At 42.5% G+C, this 27,576-nt stretch overlaps 1 protein-coding gene across 3 annotated transcripts in view; it reads left to right on the top strand.

The window, feature by feature from the left end:
• CYTH2 (cytohesin 2) overlaps positions 1–2,837 on the top strand; it is a 177,620-nt gene extending 174,783 nt beyond the window's left edge. For 2 of the 3 annotated variants that reach the window (XM_056541855.1, XM_056541853.1), the window contains one exon: positions 331–2,837. In XM_056541855.1, coding sequence (XP_056397830.1) covers positions 331–436 — 106 coding nt within the window. In that variant the 3' untranslated portion in view covers positions 437–2,837. The remainder of the gene's footprint in view (positions 1–330) is intronic. The other variant, XM_056541854.1, reaches the window with a different exon arrangement.
• The last annotated feature ends 24,739 nt before the right edge of the window (positions 2,838–27,576 follow it).

Genomic DNA, 27,576 nt, shown 5'->3' with positions numbered 1-27,576 from the left:
AGGTTTTTGTCAGCTCCTTCCCCACCCATTAAGTAGATTCAAAACAAATTTTTCAAGCCTTGTATTATAGTACATCTTTGCCGATGAATTACTATGTAGAACATGAGTGTGAGTTGCTCTTACCGAGTGGTTTTCTGTTATGACTCTTGAGGACTTTCAAGCTGATGACCCTCCCCCGATGTCATCATGAGAACCATCCTTTAATCACAAAATACTTGTTCAGCTACACTATAAATGACTTTCATTTTTGCTAGAGTAATCTATTTCATGTAGAAACCAACACTTACCGAATGCATTCCATCATGTGACATTCTGTGCTCTTTTCTCTAGGGCTGCAGTTAGTGTGGACCCCTTCTATGAGATGCTAGCTGCCAGGAAGAAAAGAATCTCTGTCAAGAAAAAACAGATGCAACAGCAGGAACAAGAACAGTCTTAGAGGAGCTCTGACTTCTGGGAAACTAGCATCTTCTGACATGCAACCACTTCTGAGCACTCCATTGCCAAATAAGGATGGTGACGATTGCCGCTGCCCATGGGTGGCGTACTGTGAAAACGAAGAACTTGTTTGCACTGGATGCCTAGTGTAGTCGCTAGAGCATAGCTGAACTTGATCTAACCTCCGCCATTTCAAGCCTGTACTCAGTGGAGTTTTATAGGCGTTTGATCACATCGAGGACTCTGGTTGTTGGATTTTGACTTTTATTTTTTCCTCTACTTTTGTGTAGAAAATATTTTTGTTTAATTGAACTTTAAACCTATTAGACAATTATGTGGTGTGAAAAATGCGCATGAAAAAGCAATATGATCCAAAACATTTCCGTTGCCATAGCACAAAGTCAGCTTCACATTTGTTCTATTACCTCTTGTTTTTGACAAATTGCATTTCAGATTTTACTACTATTTTGCCAGATGGCCCTCCAGAGTTGGTAGGACTGCCTCGTAATTTGCCACTTACGGGGGGTTAGCCATGACTCCTTTCACTTATTGGGTTGGTATTTTTTATTTTAATAGGCAAAAATTTACCCTTCTGGAAAAGCATATTAGTTTGTGTTGGTATTTTGCAATAGTCCATTGCTGCTGGCAGCTTGTAGATCAAAATTGCTTATCCAGGATAACTTCTGCTCAATCACAGCAGAAAATAAAAATCATAATAAAAGAGAGTCAATCTTGGTTGTAGAGACAAAGGCAATGAGGCACTATTGGCACACTGTCATGAGGCACTATTGGCACACTGTCATGATGCACTATTGGCACACTGTCATGATGCACTATTGGCAGACACCAATATAATCCACTCTGACTGTCAAAAGTTTTGTGAAATGATAGTAACAATAACATATAATGCAGTCCACAACATATGAGTCTGCATTATCTGCAGTGAAAAACAATACACACAGCAAGAGGTCATGAATCATGGTTTTCTTTTTTTCTTTAACATATATACAAGAGCACTTCATCCTATTTATTTCTGTATTTAACGTTCTATGATAAGGTCTGTTTTAGTTTCCTTTGTTATCAGATTTGTCAGTAAGTGGTTTTGGCAACACAATTTAATGTTTTTAGGCTTTTTCATTCTCGCTAATGCCTATTCCACTAGTAAAGGCATACAGAGCTGTGTTTGCAACTGATTCTAAGGTTTGGTTTTGCATTAACTCTTTTTATAGCAGTGAATTTTTGCTATAGACACTAATCCTATAGAAACTGGATGCAGCTGCTTCTTTCTACTGTGTGGGATACAAGGTTCCAGTGCATGTCATTGCTTTTGTCTCTGCAGATCGAAGAAAATAATTCTTAAGGTGTCATTGTGCATAAGCAATGCGATTTTAGTTTAACCAATTTAAAAGGCACTTCTATATCTGAATTTCATCTTCTTAGCCTCCTTTGGCATGTTTGCGGGTGGCAGAGGTTGCCGGCAAGTCAAAAGCAACTGATGCGGGGAACTTACAGTTTGCTTAACTCAAATTGACCTGCACAGCTATGCGGTTTCCCCAAGTCCCAGTATAGTTAATAGGAATTATGCTAATTGATTTAGCTGCTTTCTGCTTCCCAACCACCTCTAGCATCCCTAAACTGGTCACAGGGGATCGGGAAGACAAAATTCAGATACAGAAAAGCCTCTTTAAACCTAAAGTCTGTTTTATGTCCATTTGATGTGCAGATGATTACAATGTATTGTTCTGTTATCAGTCACTTCTGGCTGGGAGGCCGCAGACTAGTATTCAGGAAGTTTGATCTTTTTCCAGCTTTTCTCTTTTAGCTGCATTATAGGCTCAAATGAAAACTACTGACCTGCTATAAATTAGATTTTCAGTACAAGACTTACCTCTAGCTTTAGAAAGAAGGGTCCTTTATTTGGTTATACTAGATTTCTGGAGTATGTTGAAGCTACTTGTGCCGCATAAAACTTTGCTCCACAATATGATGATAAAACACTACAGTGGGCTAAAGATGGCCATGCTTCATAATTACACTGGCCATGCATGCATGTTTTTTCTTATCATGCGACAATCGAGAGCATTTGAAAGCACATCTTTTGGATATGTTTAAGGGGGCATTAACCATGTTCCAGTTTTGTAAAGTGACAAGTCGGGCAGGTTGTATAATTGTTGTGCCAAAGTGGGGTATGGTCTCTTATCCCCCTCTGCACTGTGCCTGTCTGTTACATTATCGCAAAAGCTGTGAAAATGATTCAGGACTGAATACCTCACCTTTGAAGGGGTAAGACTTGGTATTATGGGATTGGAGTTTTGGTTTGTAATTTTTTTTTTCTATTTAATATCTTGTACACAAACAAGTTAATAAAAAATGGTAAATATTAGTAATGAGATTTTGTTCAGTCTTGCTCAGTTTATTTCTAATATTAGTTTAGAAAGTGGAAGTGAATGTTAAGGTACTTACACTATTTTATTAGTTTGTATTTTCGATTGCAAAACCACAATATGACCACACTGGGGGAAATGTAAAGTCTGCTTGTGTGTTTGGCTGTTCCCCGGAGCTAAATGTGACACATGCTATCCTTTTAAAGGGATCTTCCATGATTTTTGTTTTTTTGAATAAGACTTTGCTGCAAAGTTAGTCTAGTTACTTATATACTTGATTTCTGAATGTTTCAGAACAGGCATTTATTTAGTGGCTAGTATTGAATTTCTTGGTCTTTTTCCCCGGAAGTTCATTTTCTGCAGCCTACAAAATGAGTGAGACAATACATCAAAAGTAAAGTGCTGAAAGGAGGCTTAGCTGCTTTATCTGCTGTGTGGGAAACCAGCCCTCTGATGTTACCGGTTGTGCTGTAATAGGTGGAGCAACCAATGTGGCGGCGGGGGGGGGGGGGGGAAATAAGTCACCTCCCCCTTCAAACATAGGATTCTGGGGATTGTCTGAGGAAGACCACAGAAACAGGAACAAGCCAGCAGCATGATGTGGGACACAGCCATTTACCACAATAACAAGCACAGATTCTTGGTAAGCATGTCCATTATTGTATGACACCTAATTACTAAAGTCATCATAAGTTTGATAACCCCCTTAATTCGGTGCATTCCAAACTTTTTTTTCTTTCCAAAAATGCACCATTTTGCACCTAAATAACCATTTTAACTTTATATATAAAAGGCCGCTATGCTTCAATTTTTTTTTTTTTTTGCAAAACCAAATAAAAGTTTGGTGCAAAACCAAAATGAGTGCAAAAAAGTACTGAAAGTGTTTCATTTATTCCCCTATAGAATTTCTGAAAAACAGTTCAGTCTTTGTGAGTTCAGTTCCCTGTACAATTGAGACCAATTTGTGCGTTTAGCGTTATTCAAGTAAGTACAACTTTGTTGAGATGTACAACCTCAGGCAAAAACTAGGGAATCCCCCACACTTAAACAATGATCACCCAAGTTTTTACTTCATAGCGACTACACAAGTCACAGATGTGACACAAAGCAAAAGCATGGTTAAACGGAATCTGTCTAGATTATTTTTTTTTTTTTTTTTTACTGATTAGAGACAGATGCATTTTTTTCTAATCTGCTTATATTTTCTGATTTGTAATTATTTAAAAAAAATGTTTTTTGCACATTATAACAGTGGGGAAAAAAAGTACTTAGTCGGCCGCCAATTGTCCAAGTTCTCCCACTTTAAAAGATGAGAAGCCTGTAATTTTCATCTTAGGTATACCTCAACTGTGAGAGACAGAATGGGGAGAAAATCACATTGTAGGATTTGTAATTAATTAATTAATTGATAAATTCCTCTGTAAAATAAGAATTTGGTCACCTACAAACAAAGAAGTTACAGGTCTGTGAGAGCCAGAAATCTTGCTTAAGAGTCTCCTCTGTCCTCCACTCGTTGCTGTATTAATGGCACCTGTATGAACTTGTGATCAGTATAAAAGACACCTTTCCACAACCTCAAACTGTCACACTCCAAACTCCACTATGACCAAGACCAAAGAGCTGTCGAAGGACACCAGAAACAAAATTGTAGACCTGCAACAGGCTGGAAAGACTGAATGATAACAATAAGCAAGCAGCTTGGTGTGAAGAAATCAACTGTGGGAGCAATTATTAGAAAATGGAAGACATACAATACCACTGGTAATCTCCCTCAATCTGGGGCTCCACACAAGATCTCACCCCGTGGTGTCAAAATGATCACAAGAACAGTAAGCAAAAATCCCAGAACCACACGGGGGACCTAGTGAATGACCTTTAGAGAGCTGGGATTAAGTAACAAATGCTACCATCAGTAACACTACGCCCCCAGGGACCCAAATCATGCAGTGCCAGACCTGTCCCCCTGCTTAAGCCAGCACATGTCTGGGCCCATCTGAAGTTTGCTAGAGAGCATTTGGATTATCCAGAAGAGTATTTGGAGAATTTCATATGGTTAGATGAAACCAAAGTAGAACTTTTTTTGGTAAAAATTCAACTCGTCGTGTTTGGAGGAGAAAGGTCGAGTTGCATCCAAAGAACACCATACCTACTATGAAGCATAGGGGTGGAAACAGCATGCTTTGGGGCTGTTTTTCTGCCTAGGGACCAGGACGACTGATCTGTGTAAAGGAAAGAATGAATGGGGTCATGTATCGTGATATTTTGAGTGAAAACCTCCTTCCATCAGCAAGGGCATTGAAGATGAAACGTGGCTGGGTCTTTTAGCATGACACTGATCCCAGACACACCACCCTGGCAATGAAGGAGTGGCTTCGTAAGAAGCATTTCAAGGTCCTGGAGTGACATAGCTAGTCTCCAGATCTCAACCCCATAGAAAACCTTTGGAGGGACTTGAAAGACCTGGTTTCCCAGCAACAGCCCCAAAACATCGCTGCTCTAGAGGAGATCTGCATGGAGGAATGGGCCAAAATATCACCAACAGTGTGTGAAAACCTTGTGAAGACTTACAAAAAAACTTTGACCTCTGTCATTGCCAACAAAGGGTATATAACAAAGTATTGAGATTAACTTTTGTTATTGACCAAATAATTTTCCACCATAATTTGCAAATAAATTCTTTAAAAATCAGACCATGATTTTGATGGATTTTTTTTTCTCATTATGTCTCTCATAGTTGAGGTATACCTATGATGAAAATTACAGGCCTCTCTCATCTTTTTAAGTGGGAGAACTTGCACAATTGGTGGCTGAATAAATACGTTTTTCCCCCCCGCTTTATTGGGCCTACTATGTTACCAGGACATTGCCAGGCAACGATGGACAGGATCTGTCCAATTCATATGAATGGGAAATGTCTGGGTATGCTCTGTGACCTTTTGAAGAGGTAATTTCACAGGGAGGGGAGGCTAAGCCTTAAGCTTCACTTATTATTGTCTCCTTTCTCTGTAATGCTGTACTGATCACTTTTCAGCAGCCTCCTCCTTCTCACCACAGATGAAACAGGAATTCTCATCTTAGTTTTAAGCCTTGTGAGCAAAATGAAAAGTGCAAGATTTTAGGATTTAAACAAAAATATATACATAATTAGAAAAAAAACATCAGCAACATTTCTTAAGATATGTTTTGCATTGAAAACTTTCTGGTTTCATGAAAAGTATAGAAACCTTAAAGTGTACCTCTAACTGTGGTCCCAGTTGCAAGACATGTCATGACTGCTTCTAGCTTGCCCTGAGACCTAGAGATGCGATCTAGAGACTCATTTGCTTCCACCAAATACATCTCTAGATTGCAGTAGTCTTAGAGCAGGTCACTGGATCAGAAGTGGCCTCAAAATTTAAGCACACATCCTGATGTTTTTTTATTTATTTTTTATTTTCCATATCTTGATGTGGGACCACGATTAGAGGTACACTTTATCAAACACAAAATTCATAGGGGGGAATTTATCAAAACCTGTGCACAGGAAAGGTTTCTCAGTTGCCAATAGCAACCAACCAAATTGCTTATTTAATTTTTAAAAAGGCCTCTGAAAAATAAAAGCAATCTGGTTGCTATGGGCAACTGGTCAACCTTCCTCTGCACAAGTTTTGATATCTCCTCCTTGGACTTTTTATGGTGGACTTATATGGGCACTCTCATTAAAACACATTTTTGCTATTGCACTCCTTATGGTAAATAAAAAAGGTTTCTAATATACTTTGTTAAAAAAAAAGGAAGTTTTCTATGTTTTATTTGTGCTTAAAAAAAAAAGCTCAAGAGCACATTTCTCCCCATCTTATACACAGACTTAGGACCGAGGTCCAAACACAAAGTGCAGCCTGGAGTGCTGAGGGGGGGGGGGGGGGGCAACCAACAGCATATGGCAGTTAAGTGTGAGAGGAGCTATGATTGGATGAGGCTGGACACACACCCCCAGCACTCCAGGCTGTACTTTCTGTGTTTGGATCTCGGTCCTAAGTCTGTGTATAAGATGGGGAAAATGTGCTCTTGAGCTTTTTTGAGCACAAATAAAACATAGAAAACTTAATTTTTATTTTTTATTTTTTTTAAACAAAGTATATTAGAAATATTTTTTATTAACCATAAGGAGTGCAATAGCAAAAATTAATTTTAATGAGTGTTACCCTTTAAAGGGGTACTCACAACCTTGCAGCCCGCACCCAGCGTTCTGAACAAAATGTTCCGAACACTGTGGCAGGGGAGTACCCCATTGCCTCTCACCAACCTATGTATTTGTCTAAATATCATTCATTAGCTATATACAGCAGTTTCCCTCTTTAAGCTGTCGCATACAGGCAGGAAATGAGAGAAAAACGGAATTCTCAAATCCATCTTGTCTTGGTGTAAACCCCTCACTGATACTAGCCCCCACCCTTCTGGACAATACCACCTGATTTCTGTCTGATTTCTGTTTGGTCTAGAGCTCTGGCTGTACAGCCACACCTCCCCTACCCCTCCTCTCCCCGTGTGAGAGCTTGTGAGCTGTGAGAGAAAAGCAGTGATGATTCTTAGTCACAACTGAGCACATAGCTGCTGTTTTTCTGCTAAATATGCTGCTATTCAGAGCACAGCATGATTTATTGCTGGGGTAAGAATAGTCTGAAAGAAAAGACATGTACAGTGTGTGTGAGCTGCAGTGTAAGCATGCACACAGATAGTGAAAGCAGTTGGCTGGCAGCCATTACACAGATTTGCACAGACTTCTGGGAGTTGTAGCCTGGGCTGCAAACAAGGAAAAAGTATTTAGGCGACATCAGGGGCCAAAGGAGCTGCCAAAACTACATAGATAACTACAGGGGACAAAGAAAAGGGATTGTGGTGGCTTTGGGACATTTTTATTTTTCTTCCCTGGCATACCCCTTTTAATGAGCTGAGGCTTGTTCTGACTTTTTTGAGTGGTGACAAATTGTGGTGAGATTGAGATACCTTTCTTGAAGAAAAAAAAAAAAAAAACAACTTTAACACTCATTACCCTGTGGCTAGGTGGGGAAAAAACTAAACTTTAATAACCAATCCAATTAAATGAGAAAAGAGTTTGAAATTTCTATATCTACTTGTGCATTGACTGTTGAGGTAATGATGATATAATTACTATGGCATTCGACTAGTTTCTTAGTTTTGCAATGAACATTGACTTCTGTTTTTTGCTTGTTTTTTTTTTTTATTTCTTTTGAGTTTTGTATCCTGATGCTTTGGGGTCTTCCTTGCTCTACCCATGTATTTAACCACACTGTTAGATTTTCATCTTGAAGGAGTTCTAGAATGTTCGGTTGACAGCTCCCATGTTTGGGCCATGCAGAAACCTACCGATGTAGGTGCAAAAAAGGTATTTCCAGGCGCTCGCCCGTAGTGCAGAAACTTTTTCAGACAGTCGGACAATGAAAATAAACAAATGCTAGTTTATTGCATAGGTAAAAGCGCTATCAAACTACCCGTTTCATGGGGTGGGTCCCCTTCTTCCTCAGGTCCATTCACTTGTACAGCTGTACAAGACCGCCTGGAGGATTTCTCAGGGATGGGATAGATGGAGACAGCACCCCGATCCATTTGTTAAAGAGTTGATCAGGTAGTATCGCTCCTCGCTGGTTGGCTCTGGTTAGGCCTCTAAATGGGACTGCCATTGTCCAAATTATAGGCAAGAGGTATTGACACCAGACACAAAGTTGGTATAAACTCCTCACTCAGTCGAGGTTGGAGCGCACAATTGCTTACTTTATTTGGGAAGACAACTGTTTAATATGATTATCAAAGAGGAGGCTGTTTCTTACAGTAAAAATCATCATGTTATACTTTGGTTGTTTAAATAAATCTATACATGACATAATCTTTCTAAGTACATTGGTCGACACTATCTTACATCGTTTGTGAAGTTAAGCTGTTAACGGGAGTCCATACACCTTGGAGACCCTAAGAGCTTGCAGAGGTGCTCGATCTCTGTAGTATTCATGCAATAATAAATGTAGAAGAGTTTACACTGTTATTGTAGCATGCTCTAGGTTTATATCAAAATTGGATGTATACCAAGGTGCACTACAGCAGACCCATTCGCTTTAATGGCCAAAATGCAGCCAGCTAGTGACTGTTTGGGCCATTACCACACAAATGCATTTCTTTAGCAGTATTTAAAGGGGTACTCTCGTGGAAGGAAAACTTTTTTTTTAAATCAACTGGTGCCAGAAAGTTAAACAGATTTGTAAATTACTTCTATTTAAAAATCTTAATCCTTCCAGTACTTATTAGCTGCTGAATACTGATGAGGAAATTCTTTTCTTTTTGGAACACAGAGCTCTCTGCTGACATCATGACCACAGTACTCTCTGCTGACATCTCTGTCCATTTTAAGAACTGTCCAGAGTAGGAGAAAATCCCCATAGCAAACATATGCTGCTGTGGACAGTTCCTAAAATGGACAGAGATGTCAGCAGAGAGCATTGTGGTCAGGTCAGCTCTGATGAGAGCACTGTGTTCCAAAAAGAAAACCATTTCCTCTGTAGTATACAGACCCTAAAATGTACTGGAAAGATTAAGATTTTTTAATAGAAGTAATTTACATATCTGTTTAACTTTCTTGCACCAGTTGATTTAAACTTTTCCACAGGTGTACCCCTTTAAAAGCTGAGAAGACTGCGCTATTAGAGTCCCACTAAATAAACCTGTATGTGCAGGAAGTGGTATGACTGTACCCAAAGTAGCTGACCATTAACCCCTTAGCGACCACGGGCGTAAATGTACGACCTTGTGCGGAGGTACTTAGTGCTCAAAGACATACATTTACATCCTTTGTATGCCTGCGCACATCGCAGTGTTCGCATCATACAATGAAGGTCCCGGCTGCGATCAGACCCGCCGCTATTGGCCGACATCCGCGATGTCCTCCATTAACCCCTCAGAAGCTGTGATCAATACAGATCACAGCATCTAGGCCAATGCGCATGTTAAAATAGATGATCGGATCGCCCGCAGTATTGCCGGGGGGATCCGATCATCTGTAATGGCAGCCGGAGGTCCTCGGGTCTTCTGCTCTGGTCTGAGATAGAGCAGACCAGAGTAGAAGATAGCCGATAATACTGATCAGTGCTATGCCCTATGCATAACACTGAACCGTATTAGCTATCAACTGATTGCTATTGATAGTCCCCTATGGGGACATAAGTTGAAAAATGTAAAAACAAAAAGTAAAAAAAAAAGAGAAATCCCCTCCCCTAATATAAACGAAAAATATCCCTTTTTCCCATTTAACCCCCAAAAAGTATAATTTTTTAAATAAACATATTTGGTATGGCCGCGTGCGTAAATGTCCGAACTATCAAAATACAATGTTAATGATCCCGTACAGTGAACAGCGTAAACGTAAAAATAAAAAAGTCCAAAAATGCTGCTTTTTTTGTCACATTTAAAAAAAAATATATATATTTTATAAAAAGTGATCGAAAAGTTTTATATTTGCAAATGTGTTATCAATAAAAAGTACAGATGATGGCGCAAAAAAAGAGCCATAAATACCACCCCATGTACAGAAAAATGAAAAAGCTACAGGTGGTCAAAATAGGGCGATTTTTATATTCCTGATTTTGTACAAAACGTTTGAGATTTTTTTAAACGGTACAAAAATAGAAAAGTATCAAGCCATGGGTATCAATTTAATTGTATGGACTCACAGAATAAAGAACACATCATTTTTACTGTAAAGTGGGAAAACAAAACCCTTCAAAATGTGCAAAATTGTGTATTTTTTTTATTTTATTTAAATTTCCTCCCTAAACCTAAAAAAAAATTTATTCTTTTGGGTTCGCCATATATTTTTTGGTAAAATGAGAGGTTTCATTACAAAGTACAATTGGTCACGCAAAAAAAAAGCCCTTATATGGGTCTGTAGATGAAAATATAAAAAAGCAAAAAAACAAAAACGCTAAAATAAAATTGGCCTGGTCCCTATGGTCCAAATGGGCTTGGTCCTTAAGGGGTTAAAGTATGTATAAGTGGGCCTGTTTCAGTATACGTTAGTAGCCCTTCTTGACGGGATGCCGTTGTACAGGGTGGGCCATTTATGTGGATACACCTTAATAAAATGGGAATGGTTAGCACATTAGTATATGTGAGGGGGGAAACTTTTCAAGATGGGTGGTGACCATTGTGGCCATTTTGAAGTCGGCCGTTTTGAATCCAACTTTTGTTATTTCAATAGGAAGAGGGTCATGTGACACATCAAACTTATTGGGAATTTCCCAAGAAAAACAATGATTTGCTTGGTTTTAACGTAACTTTATTCTTTCATGAGTTATTTACAAGTTTCTGACCACTTATAAAATGTGTTCAATGTGCTGCCCATTGTGTTGGATTGTCAATGCAACCCTCTTCTCCGACTCTTCACACACTGATAGCAACACCGCAGGAGAAATGCTAGCACAGGCTTCCAGTATGCGTAGTTTCAGGTGCTGCAGAATGGGCAAAAAAAAATTGGAACAGGACCCTCAGTTTACGCAGAAGATTTTGTTCAGTGATGAGGCAAACTTTTATGTGAATGGGGAAGTTAACAAACAAAACCACTGCTATTGGTCTGACGCTAACCCACATTGGATAGATCCCTCCAAGACTGTTGGAACACAAAAATTGATGGTATTGTGTGGTATATGAGGTACAAAGATAGTGGGGCCATTCTTCATCAATGGAAACCTCAAGGCCACTGGATATGCGAAATTGCTACATGATGTGTTTCCCCTCTTTATGCACTGAATCTGGCACGTTCCCTGAGTTTTTCCAGTAAGATGGTGCACCACCACATTATGGGTGTCAGGTCCGAGCATTCCTAGATGAACAGTTTCCTGGAAAGTGGATTGGTCGTCGTGGGCCAGTTGAATGGCCTTAAAGGTCTCCCGATCTGACCCCCTTAGACTTTTATCTTTGGGGTCGACTGAAGGCAATTGTCTATGCTGTGAAGATACGAGATATGCAGCACCTGAAACTACGGATACTGGAAGCCTGTGCTAGCATTTCTCCTGCGGTGTTGCTATCAGTGTGTGAAGAGTGGGAGAAGAGGGTTGCATTGACAATCCAACACAATGGGCAGCACATTGAACACATTTTATAAGTGGTCAGAAACGTGTAAATAACTCATGAAATAGTAAAGTTACGTTAAAACCAAGCACATCATTGTTTTTCTTGTGAAATTTCCAATAAGTTTGATGTGTCACATGACCCTCTTCCTATTGAATAAACAAAAGTTGGATTCAAAACAACTGACTTCAAAATGGCCGCCATGGTCACCACCCATCTTGAAAAGTTTCCCCACTCACATATTCAAATGTGCCACAAACAGGAAGTTAATATCACCAAGCATTCCCATTTTATTAAGGTGTATCCATATAAATGGCCCACCCTGTTTACTTAGAGCACACTGCTTTAAAGGAAAACTCACCAAGTTCACCCACACTAAACCCAATACACTGGGTTATAGTGTGGGTGAACAGGATTCAAACGAGGGGTCACTTGCTTATTTTTGTCAACTGGCTGCCGAGATATATGCTTCTGGGATTTATATAATGAATAAGCGCACTGAAGGTGTCTCTCCCGCCCGCTGGTCGCGTCTCTCTCTCTCTCTCTCTCTCCCGGTGAAAAGCTTTGCAGAATGGAGGAGCTTCTAGCTGATTCCCAGAAACAAATTGATAGATTCTATACCATTTGGTGACCTTGGATGGAGTTTGTGTCGACTAACGACTTTGAGACCTTGCACCTGAGTGACTAATCCCTACAACCTAAAACCAATTGCTCTTCTACACTTAGCTGTGATGGCCCGAAGCACCGGGGGGGGGGGGGGGGGGGGCAGATTCCGCCCCTATTATGAGGTAACTTCACTATTTATTCTTGACCTATGCCCTCTCTCTTTCTTCTATCTCAACCTTCCTCTCCCCCCTCCCCCTCCTCTGGTCTTTCCTTCTCTTCCTGCTCTTTCTGTTTCACTTACCCGTACCAACACTCCGCTAGTCATGAAACTACCCGTCTACCCTTGCAGGCTGGACCCTAGGTGGTCGGAAGCTCAAAGACCCAAGCTGGTGCCCATTAGTATCCAATTTTTCCCTCCCTAACTGTCAGTTACTTATTAATCCCTGCACCAATACGATCTAGATATAGGCTGGGGCTTGGGAAGGTAGAATCGAGCTGAAAGCTGTACTGTTGAGTTGACCATTTCTGTTGTCGTATCGCGACCCCTTACATACTGTTCTACTGTTCTAGATATGCTGTTTGTTCTAATTATTTCAGGTGTACTTGAGCAGTTTCATGTCTTTACCTTTACTAGAGTCATATGCTTTTACCTAATTGTTATTGTGAATATTTTCAATAAAACTTTACTTTGAAAAAAAAATGTAAATGAAATGGAATATAAAATAGATGGAACCAGATATATCTGGCATTCTCGATTGTCTCATTGAGCCCCCTAGGAAATAAAGTGCCCAATGAAAAGATCCAGAATGATTCTCTATTAATAAGCTTTTGGAATCTGTTTCTAGTATAAGGTGGGATAGTCTCAATGATAGTGAGTTTGAGCACTTTTATATCACTATTATATTTTAGTGAGAGGTGACGCAATTTGCTATGTAGCATAAAATTGTGTTGAACGTTGAATCTGTACAATACAGGAATATGGGTGCACTACTGTGGTAAATGTATACAATGACATTGGCTATCCCTCAACACTGATGTTAAAATTGAGACATTCGCCAATATATCCTTGTATGAAGGACATACCAGAGCCCGCACACTAAAGCCAAGGTTTCTCAAAATGGCGCGGGACCTAACGCTAATCCTACCTGTGCGTGATAAGCAAAACAGGGGCCAGTGGGCAATTACGGCAGCATTCCGTCAACTCACAGCCTCCTCCCAGGTACCTGTTACTCCGAGCGCTCCGAGTCCCTGCTCCTCCCCGGAGCGCTCGCGGCGTTCACCTCCATGCAGCGCCCCGGTCAGACCCGCTGACCGGGAGCGCTGCATTAGTGTCACCTGCGGGGATGCGACCCGCGTAGCGGGACGCACCCGCCCACGGCTCGCATCCCAATCCCCTCACCTGTCCCGTCCTTCGTCGGCTTAGTCCCGGCGCGCGGCCCCGCTCCCTAGGGCGCGCGTGCCGGTTCTCTAAGATTTAAAGGGCCAGTGCGCCATTGTTTGGCGCCTGGCCCAATCAGTATATTCACCTGTGTCCTCATTATAAAAGCCCACATCCCCTTCCTGGTATCGCCGGATCTTGTTGCCTCAGTGCCAGTGAAAGCGTTCTTGTGTATGTTCCAAGCCAGCGTTCCAGACCCTCTGCCGTTGCCCCTGACTACGATCCTTGCTGCCTGCCCTGACCTTCTGCTACGTCCGACCTTGCTCTTGCCTTATCCCTTGTACCGCACCTGTCTCAGCCGTCAGCTGGGGTTGAGTCGCTATCGGGTGGAACGACCTGGGGGTTACCTGCCGCTGCAAGTCCATCCCGCTTTGCGGCGGGCTCTGGTGAAAACCAGTAACCCCATAGACTCCGTTCCCCTGGTACGGCCCACGTCATCACCCCACTGACACAGAGGATCCACCACCAGTATCCTCACTGTATACCCATCCGGATCCTGACAGTAGATCCGGCCATGGATCCCGCTGAGGTCCCGCCCCACCACCAGTATCCTCACTGTATACCCTTCCGGATCCTGACTGTAGATCCGGCCATGGATCCCGCTGAGGTCCCGCCCCACCACCAGTATCCTCACTGTATACCCATCCGGATCCTGTCTGTAGATCCGGCCATGGATCCCGCTGAGGTCCCGCTGCCAGTTGTCGCTGACCTTACCACGGTGGTCGCCCAGCAATCTCAACAGATAGCGCAACAAGGACAGCAGCTGACCCAACTGACCGTCATGCTGCAACAACTTCTGCCACAGCTTCAGCAACCATCTCCTCCACCAGCTCCTGCACCTCCTCCGCAGCGAGTGGCTGCTCCTAGCCTCCACCTGTCCCTGCCGGACAAATTTCATGGGGACTCTAAACTGTGCCGTGGTTTCCTGTCTCAATGTTCCCTACACTTGGAGATGATGTCGGACCAATTCCCCACAGAACAGTCTAAGGTGGCTTTCGTGGTTAGTCTCCTGTCTGGAAAGGCCTTGTCATGGGCCACACCGCTCTGGGACCGCAATGATCCTGTCACTGCCACTGTCCAGTCCTTCTTCGCTGAAGTTCGTAGTGTCATCGAGGAGCCAGTCCTGGCCTCCTCTGCCGAGACTGCTTTGCTGAACCTAGTCCAAGGAAGTTCTTCCGTAGGCGAATACGCCATCCAGTTTCGTACCCTCGCCTCAGAATTATCCTGGTACAATGAGGCCCTCTGCGCGACCTTCAAGAAAGGCTTATCCAGCAACATCAAGGATGTACTGGCCGCACGAGAAATTCCTGCTAACCTGTCTGAACTTATCCATTTGGCCACCCACATTGACATGCGTTTCTCTGAAAGACGCCAGGAGCTCCGACAGGAAAAGGATCTTGTTCGCACCAGGCGATTTCTCTCCCCGGCACCTCTCTTCTCAAGTCCACTGCAATCTGTTCCTGTGCCTTCTGCCGAGGAGGCTATGCAAGTGGATCGGTCCCGCCTGACCCTACAAGAGAGGACTCGCCGCCGTAACGAGAATCTATGCCTGTAACTGTGCTAGTACCGAACACTTCCTAAAAGACTGTCCTATCCGCCCTCCGCGTCAGGAGAGACGCACTCCGTTTCCTCACAAAGGTGAGACAGCTCTAGGTGTGAATTCTGCTTCTCCACGTCTCACTGTGCCTGTGCGGATTTCTCCTTCTGCTAACTCCTTCTTCTCAGCTGTGGCCTTCTTGGACTCCGGTTCTGCAGGAAATTTTATTTTGGCCTCTTTTGTTAATAGGTTCAACATCCCAGTGACCAGTCTCGTCAGACCGCTCTACATTTCTTCAGTCAACGGAGAAAAATTGGACTGCACTGTGCGTTACCGCACAGAACCCCTGCTTATGTGCATTGGACTGCATCACGAAAAAATTGAATTTCTTGTCCTACCCAACTGCACCTCTGAAATCCTCCTCGGTCTGCCATGGCTCCAACGTCATTCTCCTACCCTTGACTGGACCACCAGGGAGATCAAGAGTTGGGGTTCATCTTGTCTCAAACATTGCCTCACGTCTGCTCCCATTTGTCAAACCCCTGTGGCTCCACCTATACCAGGTCTTCCCAAGGCCTACCAGGACTTTGCCGTTGTTTTCTGTAAAAAACAAGCAGAGACTTTGCCACCTCATAGGCCTTATGACTGCCCTATTGACCTCCTTCCTGGTACTACTCCACCCCGGGGCAGGATCTACCCTCTGTCCGCCCCAGAGACTCAAGCCATGTCCGACTATATCCAGGAAAATCTAAAGAGGGGATTCATTCGAAAGTCCTCATCCCCTGCTGGAGCGGGGTTCTTCTTTGTTTCTAAAAAAGACAGTTCCCTACGGCCATGCATTGACTACCGCGGTTTAAATAAAATCACCATCAAAAACCGCTATCCCCTGCCTTTGATCTCTGAACTCTTTGACCGTCTTCGTGGCGCCAATAGTCTCACTAAATTGGACTTAAGAGGCGCATATAATCTTATTCGCATCAGGAAAAGGGATTAGTGAAAAACCGCATTCAATACCAGAGACGGACATTTCTAATATCTTGTTATGCCCTTTGGGCTCTGCAACGCTCCTGCAGTCTTCCAGGATTTTGTTAATGAGATATTTCGGGATTTGTTATATACCTGTGTTGTGGTTTATCTGGACGACATCTTGATTTTCTCCTCTAGTCTAGAGGAACACCGTCGTCATGTCCGCCTAGTGCTCCAGAGACTCCGCGAAAATCACCTGTATGCCAAAATGGAAAAATGTCTCTTTGAATGTGAATCTCTTCCGTTCCTAGGTTACCTAGTCTCTGGCCAGGGACTTCAAATGGACCCAGACAAACTGTCTGCGGTTTTAGATTGGCCACGCCCTTCTAAACTCCGTGCTATCCAACGCTTCCTGGGATTTTCCAACTACTACCCACAGTTTATTCCCCACTTTTCCACCATTGTGGCCCCCTATTGTGGCCCTGACCAGGAAGAATGCCAACCCTAAATCATGGCCTCCTCAAGCGGATGAGGCCTTCAATCGCCTCAAAACTGCCTTTGCTTCTGCTCCAGTGCTGTCCAGACCTGATCCATCGAAACCTTTCTTTCTGGAAGTGGACGCCTCCTCAGTCGGAGCCGGAGCCGTACTTCTCCAAAAAAAACTCTACCGGACGTGATATTACTTGTGGTTTCTTTTCTAAAACCTTCTCTCCGGCAGAAAAAAATTACTCCATTGGAGATCGTGAACTTCTAGCCATCAAGTTAGCACTCGAAGACTGGAGGCATCTATTGGAGGGTTCCAAACACCCCATTGTCATTTACACTGACCACAAGAATCTCTCGTACCTCCAGTCTGCCCAGCGTCTGAATCCTCGCCAGGCTAGGTGGTCGTTGTTTTTTGCCCGCTTTAACTTCGAGATTCACTTTCGTCCTGCAGACAAAAACGTCAGGGCTGACGCCCTTTCACGTTCCTCTGATGCCACCGAATCTGAAGTTCCTCTGCAGCATATTGTACCTCCTGAGTGCCTGGTCTCCTCTGCTCCAGCTTCTATTGGACAAACTCCTCCTGGAAAGACTTTTGTCCCTCCACGCCAGCGCCTCAAGATCCTCAAATGGGGACATTCCTCTCACCTTGCTGGCCATGTTGGCATCAAGAAGTCCATCCAGCTTATTTCTCGTTTGTATTGGTGGCCTACTTTGGAGGGTGACGTCACTGATTTCATTCGGGCCTGTACAGTTTGCGTCCGGGATAAAACCCCTCGCCAGAAGCCTGCTGGACTTCTTCTTCCTTTACCCGTTCCCGAGCAGCCATGGTCTTAAATTGCCATGGATTTTATTACGGATCTGCCTGTATCCCATGGCAACACCGTCATCTGGGTGGTTGTTGATCGTTTCTCCAAAATGGCACATTTCATTCCGCTTCCAGGTCTTCCTTCTGTGCCACAATTGGCGAAGCAATTTTTTATGCATGTTTTTCGCCTTCATGGGCTACCCACGCATATCGTCTCGGATAGAGACGTTCAATTTGTGTTGAAATTTTGGAGAGCTCTCTGTAACCAATTAAAAATCACCCCCAATCCAATGGGCAAGTAGAGAGAGTAAACCAGATTCTTGGTGACTATTTGCAACATTTTGTCTCCTCCCGCCAAGACGATTGGGTCGACCTTCTACCCTGGGCTGAATTCTCGTACAATTTCAAAAATTCAGAATCCTCCGCCAAATCCCCGTTCTTTGGGGTGTACGGCCGTCACCCTCTGCCCCACCTCCCCATTCCCACTTCTTCTGGATTGCCTGCTGTAGATGAAGTTACCCGGGACTTCTCTGTTATCTGGAAGGAAACTCAAAAGTCGCTCCTACTGGTCTCGTCTCGTATGAAGAGACATGCCGATAAGAAGAGAAGAACTGCTCCTGTCTTCGCTCCTGGGGACAAAGTGTGGCTCTCGGCCAAGTATATCCGCTTCCGCGTTCCCAGCTACAAGCTGGGTCCACGTTACCTTGGACCATTTAAAATCAAGAGTCAAATCAATCCTGTCTCCTACAAACTTCTTCCCCCTTCTCTCCGTATTCCTAACTCTTTTCATGTTTCCCTTCTCAAACCTCTCGTTCTTAACCGCTTCTCCCCCAAGGTTGTTGCTCCAGCTCCTGTCTCTGGCTCCTCTGATGTCTTCGCTGTAAAGGAAATCCTCACTTCCAAAGTGGTCAGAGGTAAAAAAAAGAATTGTGGCCCCGAAGAGAGGTCTTGGGAACCCGAGGATAATATCCTCGACAAGGAGCTCATTCACAGGATCCTGGGCTCCAAAAAGAGGGGGAGACCCAAGGGGGGGTACTGCAACGCCGATTGCTCCGGGTCCCTGCTCCTCCCTGGAGCGCTCGCGGTGTTCACCTCCATGCAGCGCCCCGGTCAGACCCGCTGACCGGGAGCGCTGCATTAGTGTCACCGGTGGGGATGCGACCTGCGTAGCGGGACGCGCCCGCCCGCAGCTCGCATCCCAATCCCCTCACCTGTCCCGTCCTCCGTCAGCTCAGTCCCGGCGCCCGCGACCCCGCTCCCTAGGGCGCGCGCGTGCGCCAGCTCTCTAAGATTTAAAGACCCAGTGCGCCATTGATTGGCGCCTGGCCCAATCAGTATATTCACCTGTGTCCTCATTATAAAAGCCCACTTCCCCTTCCTGGTATCGCCGGATCTTGTTGCCTCAGTGCCAGTGAAAGCGTTCTTGTGTATGTTCCAAGCCAGTGTTCCAGACCCTCTGCCGTTGCCCCTGACTACGATCCTTGCTGCCTGCCCTGACCTTCTGCTACGTCCGACCTTGCTCTTGCCTTATCCCTTGTACCGCGCCTGTCTCAGCCGTCAGCTGGGGTTGAGTCGCTATCGGGTGGAACGACCTGGGGGTTACCTGCTGCTGCAAGTCCATCCCGCTTTGCGGCAGACTCTGGTGAAAACTAGTAACCCCTTAGACTCCGTTCCCCTGGTACGGCCCACGTCATCACCCCACTGACACAGAGGATCCACCACCAGTATTATCACTGTATACCCATCCGGATCCTGATAGTACCCTCCAGTGTGACTGAGCACACATGCAATGGGAGGAGGGAGGCAAGCTGCAAGCCCCACCTGAGTTGGCTAATATAGGTGCATGGCCTCACAGGTGCTACCCTAATGCTGCCTTGAAGATATTCAGGGCGCATTAACTATGGAGTTTACACACCTCCAAGTATAAAATTTAAACAAAAAACGTGGTCTCAAATGGCTGGAGGTGCTCAACCCCAAATGCGGTTGTGCATTTATGCTGGGGGAGCAGATCCTTCCCTTGTAGTCCGTTGCTAGGGGCGATCCCCAGCATAAAAATGCATACAATGGAGGATGCCTGCAGCGGCCACAATAAAATCCTACACCAGATAGACGGTGTGGATGTGTAACAATTAGAATAATACAATACAGGAATATGGGTGCACTACTGTGGTAGATGTATACAATGACATTGGCTATCTCTCAACACTGATGTTAAAATTGAGACATTCACCAGTATATCCTTGTATGAAGGACATACCAGAGCCCACACACCAACACCAAGGTTTCTCAAAATGGCGCGGGACCTAACGCTAATCCTACCTGTGCGTGATAAGCAACACAGAACGTTGAATCTGTGTTTGTTTATGCGGGACCGCATGTTCTGAATCTTGCGGCCCACATATTGCAAACCACAGATGCACATTAACAAATAAATGGCATATGAAATGTCACAATTATTATGTTCTTTTATTTCATTTTTTTTTTTTATGATTTGAGTGGTTAAAAAAAAAGACCTTGGAAACAGTACCAATCATTGGACAACACAGACCTCTTTTATGGTTACAAGGATAAGTACCTGTCGTACTATCGATGGGACTTGTAGATGTAGGTTTATCTACACTGAGCAATGGTTTTAACTTGCTTGGGGCATCATATTACAAAGATTACTGGACCTGCGTAATGTTAAGTTGGGTTGTAAAGTTTTTTTTGTTTTTTTTTTATCGGGTCATCCCTAAGGATGCTCCAGTGTTTAACCAAAGTTTTCCTAATTCTATTAGTAGCACAATTGTAATCTGTAATAAAGTTGTATTTAAATACCGGATGAATGTTGGTGTCATTACTGTTATCTATGTTCAAGTTATTGAGGGTAGGATTCAGTGGTTTCGATTGCACTAAAGTGGCTTGCTGTTTCTCTTTCACTCTATTAAAGGCATCACATAAGATAGTTTTAGGATAACCTTTATTAATTATTAAAACGGTGTTGTAACACTAATGCTTGTTTATTAAAGTCCCTATCAAGGGTACAATTTTTTTTCACCCGCAGGTATTGTCCGGGCTGTCCTTCTTCTCCGGGGGTCCTCTTCTCCACTCCGGGCAGGCTCATGCCTAGTAACGCTGCATAGACACCGCTGCGCAGCGACGCACCTGATGTCGCGGCGTAGCGGCGTCTATGCAGCGTACTAGGCCGGAGCCTGCCCGGAGTGGAGAAGAGGACCCCCGGAGAAGGACAGCCCGGACCGGTTCACCCTCCACCCGGAATGCCGCCGGACACTACAGGAAGGATGGATGGCCAGGACCACCCCCATTACGGGTAAGTTTATTTTTTTTTATTGACTCGGAGGGTGGGGGAGGGGCCCGACTGGTATAGCGGTATGAGCCAAAATCCATACCGTGGGAGAAAAAAAAAACGGTATCCGGTTCATACCGGTATACCGCCCAGCACTACGGTGGGGGGTGCGGTGGGTCGGGGGGGGGGGCATTATCGGCTTATCGGCAAGGTAATTGCCGATACCGATAATGCCCAAAATCGTGATTATCGCCCCATAATATCGGCCATACCGATAATCGGTCGATCCCTAGTAAATTTCAATTCCCAATTATTGGAGTTAATTTCTTCGACAAATTCCTCGGCTTCTTTTGCCGTACCTGACCATATAAAAAAGAGGTCGTCTATAAAACGCCTGAAAAAAAGAACAAAATGAGTCCTCTTTTTCGAGACGAGTCCTCTTTTATCGCACAGTCCCCCCTTTTTCATTTTGTTCTTTTTTTCAGGCGTCTTATAGACAACCTCTTTTTAGAGGTAGAGACAAAAAAAAGACAACCGGGAGGCAGCGCCTCGTGTATTACACTACACTTACTGGGTGAATAAACCCAGGATTTTAGTGAAGATGGCTGCTCACCTTATAAATGAAGAAATTGCGCATATATCCCCTCATCCGGGGTATCAAGAGGTTAGGATCAGCTGCCAAGCCCGATGGTCACAGGAAGACAGGTATCTTCCTGTAGAAACTGAAGCTATTTACGTAGAAGAAGACCACTATAATCCAGGCGCTGCTTTATCCAAAGATGCAAGGATGCAGGGAGGTATTGTAAAACCAGATACTTTTATTTGTATTACAGCATACAAGTTAGCAGAATCATGACACGTTTCGGGGTCTATTGCCCCTTCCTCAGAAGATCTCGAGATCATCTGAGGAAGGGGCAATAGACCCCGAAACGCGTCATGATTCTGCTAACTTGTATGCTGTAATACACATAAAAGTATCTGGTTTTACAATACCTCCCTGCATCCTTGCATCTTTGGATAAAGCAGCGCCTGGATTATAGTGGTCTTCTTCTACACAAATTGCTTCTTTTTTATATGGTCAGGTACGGCAAAACAAGCCAAGGAATTTGTGGAAGAAATTAACTCCAATAATTGGGGATGAAATTTTCCCTACATCACTCGATAGATTGCATTGAATTTTTAGATTTATGTATCAAGAAAGATGACACAGGTCATCTAACACCAACCAGGCATACTTTATGCTGCTTAATTTTAGTGTGAATAAACCTTTTAAAAAATAAAAAAAAACTGTGCATTAACCCCTTAAGGACCAAGCACGTACAGGTACGCTATTAACCCTTTAGCCGTGCGCTCAGAGCTGAGCCGCACGGCTAAAAGCGAAAGTGAAAGCTGCCGGTTAACTCAGTGGGCTGTTCGGGATAGCCGCGGCGAAATCGCGGCATCCCGAACAGCTTACAGGACAGTGGGAGGGCCCCTACCTGCCTCCTTGCTGTGCGATCGCCGAATGACTGCTCAGTGCCTGAGATCCAGGCATGAGCAGTCATGCGGCAGAATCATCGATCACTGGTTTCCTATGAGAAACCAGTGATCAATGATAAAGATCAGTGTGTGCAGTGTTATAGGTCCCTATGGGAGCTATAACACTGCAAAAAAAAAGTGAATGAATATCATTTAACCCCTCCCTTATTAAAAGTTTGAATCCACCCCCCTTTTCCCATAAAAAAAAACACAGTGTAAGTAAAAATAAACATATATGGTATCACCGCGTGCGGAAATGTCCGAATTATAAAAATATATCATTAATTAAACCGCTCGGTCAATGGCGTCCGCGCAAAAAAATGCCAAAGTCCAAAATAGTGCATTTTGGACACTTTTTATATCATTTAATAACGATCAATAAGTCCTATCAATGCAAAAATGGTACCGTTAAAAACTTCAGATCACGGCGCAAAAAATGAGCCCTCATACCGCCCCATACACGGAAAAATAAAAAAGTTATAGGGGTCAGAAGATGACAATTTTAAACGTATTCATTTTCCTGCATGTATTTATGATTTTTTCCAGTAGCACGACAAAATCAAACCTATATAAGTAGGGTATCATTTTAATCATATGACCTACAGAATAAAGATAAGTTGTCATTTTTACCGAAAAATATACTACGTAGAAACGGAAGCCCCCAAAAGTTACAAAACTGCATTTTTTTTTCAATTTTGTCGCACGATGATTTTTTTTTCCGTTTCACCGTAGATTTTTGGGCAAAATGACTGACGTCATTACAAAGTAGAATTGGTGGCGCAAAAAATAAGCAATCATATGGATTTTTAGGTGCAAAATTGAAAGAGTTATGATTTTTTAAAGCAAGGAGCAAAAAACGAAAAGGAAAAAAAGGAAAAACCCCCGGTCCTTAAGGGGTTAAGGAAGTTGTTAGTTACAATTGGTTACCACATGTCACCATAACTGAGCCTTAAAACCACTTTAAAACTACTTGAATACATTCCTAGCAGTGTTATACAGGGCTTTAGAGCTGTTAGGCAGTGTTAAAAATGTGTTGGGACTTATTTACTTGCTGGTTCGTGTCGAACCGAGCAGAATCTAATCGACAATTTTGAAAAAGTTCGGCAAAACTTTTCAAAAGTTCATTCATCTCTAACCACTGTCTTTGCCACTGACTAATATTTCTATAGTGTTACTGAATACAATTCATTCAAATATAAATTTTCCATGTACAGTGACCATATTGTGGTACATACCAGCTTTATCCTAATGCTTTGTAGACCATATTGATAGTCCAGTGACTCAGGTGGTGTCTTCTCAGAGTCATTAACTTTTTCTTTTTTTCTTACTTTTTCTTGACAGGATCCACTGAACAACATTTACAAATCCACATGATAGCAGGATAGATTGTTACCTATCACCCATTACTCTAAAAATGTAAGCATTTTTAGGGTAGGGTTTCCTTTTTACACTGTTAAAGGAGTACTCTAGTGCAGAGTATTCCTGCTCCGTTCTGCCCGGGCTGCAAAATAAATGAAAATGAACCATCACTCACCTTCCTGGGTTCCCGCGGAGCGCCACTACAGCTGATCGGTCCTCCGGTCCATCCTCTTCATACTTCCGGGTGTAACGAAGCGTCAGATGGCGCTCAGCCTATCTCCGGCCGCCGCAATGTTCAGCCTCGGCCGGCGATAGGCTGAGCGCCATGTGACGCTTCGTTACACCCGGAAGTATGAAGGAGATGCACCGGAGGACCGAACAGCTGTAGTGGCGCTCCGCGGGAACCCAGGGAGGTGAGTGATGATTCATTTTCATTTATTTTGCAGCCCGGGCAGGATGGAGCAGGAATACTCTGCACTAGAGTACTCCTTTAACTGTCAAGTCAAGCAGACATGTTGTATTGATTCTTCAGATCAATACAATTACCATATATGCCTTCTTTTGACCCTTATAACTTTTTTATTTTTCCAGCTATGGAGCTAATCTTTGCACCATGATCTATAGTTTTTGTCGGTACCAAAATGTGTGCCATAAAAAAAAATATATATATATTTCAGTTTTGCCATGCAAACTCTCTTTCCCGTATTGTGCCGAGGACAGTCAGTATATGGTGGAGGAAAACACTGTTGAGTGAACGCTCAACAATGCTGAGAATGCATCATAGGTAAATGGAGATTTCCTTAACATGACACATTTGCCACAATTGTGCAGTAAGTTCATTTGGTTACTGGATCAGATATATGCAGTACATGTCAAATAGAAATGTTGAAATAAATATATATAGCAAAGGGTTGTCACTTCTGTTCCCTTGGCCAGATCCACTCCTTAGATAATAAATGTGATTAAGGTGCTTGCAAATAGGGGAGTCCCTCCAGTCCCATGTAAATTGTATGCCCTCATGCATCTCATTTAGAAAATTGTGAAAAGCATGTAGTTGGTCGTGTATCTCTGTCCAAATCATAGAACACACCATCTATGTATCATCAGCAACCCAGCATATGGCCGAAGTAACCGGACACATAGATGTGTGCTTTCTTCAGACATTAGCATTCTTAGACGTTCATGCCCATTGATGTATCACACTGCTGTATAAAAATTTTATTCATTTAACATAAAATATTTTGTCAGTACCAACTGTAACAGAGAAATCAGGAATTTGACCTTGTCAGAAGAAACATCTGATTGAATGGCAGCTTTGACAGCCTGTACACCCCCATCATGTGGGATGGAGGTGTACAGGCTAACCACGTTGAATGAAGCCAATATGGCACCCTCTGAAACAGCGATCTCATCAATTTTACTCAAACAATGTGCAGTATCTTGAATATAAGACCTTGACTTGGTGTCATATGGTCTTAATACATGGTAACAAGAAATTGATTTGTAACTAGTGACGGAAATGTATAGCTTGGAAGTAAGGTAAGACAGCGGGGATATGATAGAAACTTTTAAATAGATAAAGGGAATCGGTAAAGAAGAAGAGGATATTTAAAAGAAGAAAAACTATCAAAATTGTTATAAATGAAAGGGGCAAAGGTTTCTGCAGTAGTATCAGGAAGTATTTATTACTTTACTAAGAGAGTAGTGGATTCATGGAATAGCCTTCCTGCAAATACAGCAAAGGAGCTTAAATTATGTATGCACATATAATATAATACATATATTCTTATAAATATGGAGCACTATACAGAGAACTGTCTTGATTGCACAAATTTCAACAGATTTTGTACTTGTTTTTTCACCTTTTAGTTTTGCATAGTTGCAGGAATTAGCCTCTCCTAAACTTCTTATGTAGGTTTACCAAGACAATGGACAGCATTCCTTCCTAGGATTGTTTCAGGGCTGCAATAACTTATTATTTTTTTTCTGTACCTCAAGTAAACTTTTGCAGACCCATTATATGCCAGTGTAAAACTGTTGGACATGACAACATTGTCCGTACTGTGCCATAATACGTGTATATATATATATATATATATATATATATATATATATATATATATCTTGCTTGTGCTGGAAGGATTAAACCGCAGTGGTTTACTAGAAATACAGAGTGGCTTACCTGTATTTATTGCCTTGACCTTGTCTTTGTCAGGAGATGACATCCGTGCTGATCCTCTTGCTAATGGGATAATAACAAGCAGAGGGTTTTGCTTTCAGCAGAGGCTAAAACCATCTTCTTAAGTGACCAGTGATCCTTCACATAAAAAAGCCACCTATCAAGTACTGAGAAGGTACAGAGAACGCTTAGTCTAGATTTATAGTGGTTTTCTTAGGGCGACAGGGATGCACATGCAGAAGTTCCTAAAGTCAAGTCATTTATTTATGGTTTTGTATGTATATTTTAGTGTCTGCCAAAAGCTTCTAAACCAGGGTACTATATGGCAATAAAAGTATTCAAAGCATTGACTAGTATCACTATATTAGGAAAATTCAGAGATACGTACTTCTTTAAAATGTTATATTGGCTGCAGTCCAGTGACATTTGTGGCCTGAGGGTATAACATTCCTGTTTAAAAACTTATATATAAAGTATAACATATATATATATATATATATAACATATGTGGTATCGCCGCCTGCCGAAATGTCCGAAATATAAAAATATATTGTCAATTAAACCGCACGGTCAATGGTGTACGCGCAAAAAATTCCAAAGTCAAAAATAGCGTATTTTTGGTCACTTTTATATCATGAAAAAAAATGAATAAAAAGCTATCAAAAAGTCAGATAAATACAAAAATGGTACCGCTAAAAATTTCAGATCACAGCGCAAAAAATGAGCCCTCATACTTCCCCGTACGCAGAAAAATAAAGTTATAGGGGTCAGAATAGGACAATTTTAAATGTATTATTTTCATGCATGTAGTTATGATTCTTTCCAGAAGTAATACAAAATCAAACCTATATAAGTAGGGTATCATTTTAATCGTATGGACCTACATAATAAATAGAAGGTGTCATTTTTACCGAAAAATTTACTGTGTAGAAACGGAAGCCCCCAAAATTAACAAAATGGTGTTTTTTCTTCAATTTTGTTGCACAATGATTTTTTTCCCCCTTTTGCCGTATACTTTTGGGTAAAAGGACTTATGTCATTACAAAGTTGAATTGGTGGCGCAAAAAATAAGCCATTATATGGATTTTTAGGTGCAAAATTGAAGGTAATTAAGGTAAGAAGGAAAAAAGAAAGTGCAAAAATGGAAAAACCCTGTGTCCTTAAGGGGTTAATCATGAACAATGCAAATTAACTATTATTATTTTGAAAAATAATGGAAATTATTAAAGGGTTTTTATAGGACCCTAAGAACACTTTCACATGTGTAGGACTAAGCTTTCGTCTTGTTGATCAGTGAAGATGGACCCCCGCTGATCAAACATTGACGGCTTCTCCTAAAGATAGCCCATTAGTGTGCCCATTGATGTAATAAAAATAATAATTCAACATTTCGTTTTTTCCTCCTTACCTTTTAAAAATCATAACCCTTTCAATTTTCCACCTAAAAATCCATATTATGGCTT

This window comes from Hyla sarda, chromosome 10, assembly GCF_029499605.1.
Source record: "Hyla sarda isolate aHylSar1 chromosome 10, aHylSar1.hap1, whole genome shotgun sequence".
NCBI classification, from domain to species: domain Eukaryota; kingdom Metazoa; phylum Chordata; class Amphibia; order Anura; family Hylidae; genus Hyla; species Hyla sarda.
The sequence above is the reverse complement of the archived record's forward strand: the minus strand, read 5'-3'. Positions and strand labels throughout refer to the sequence as shown.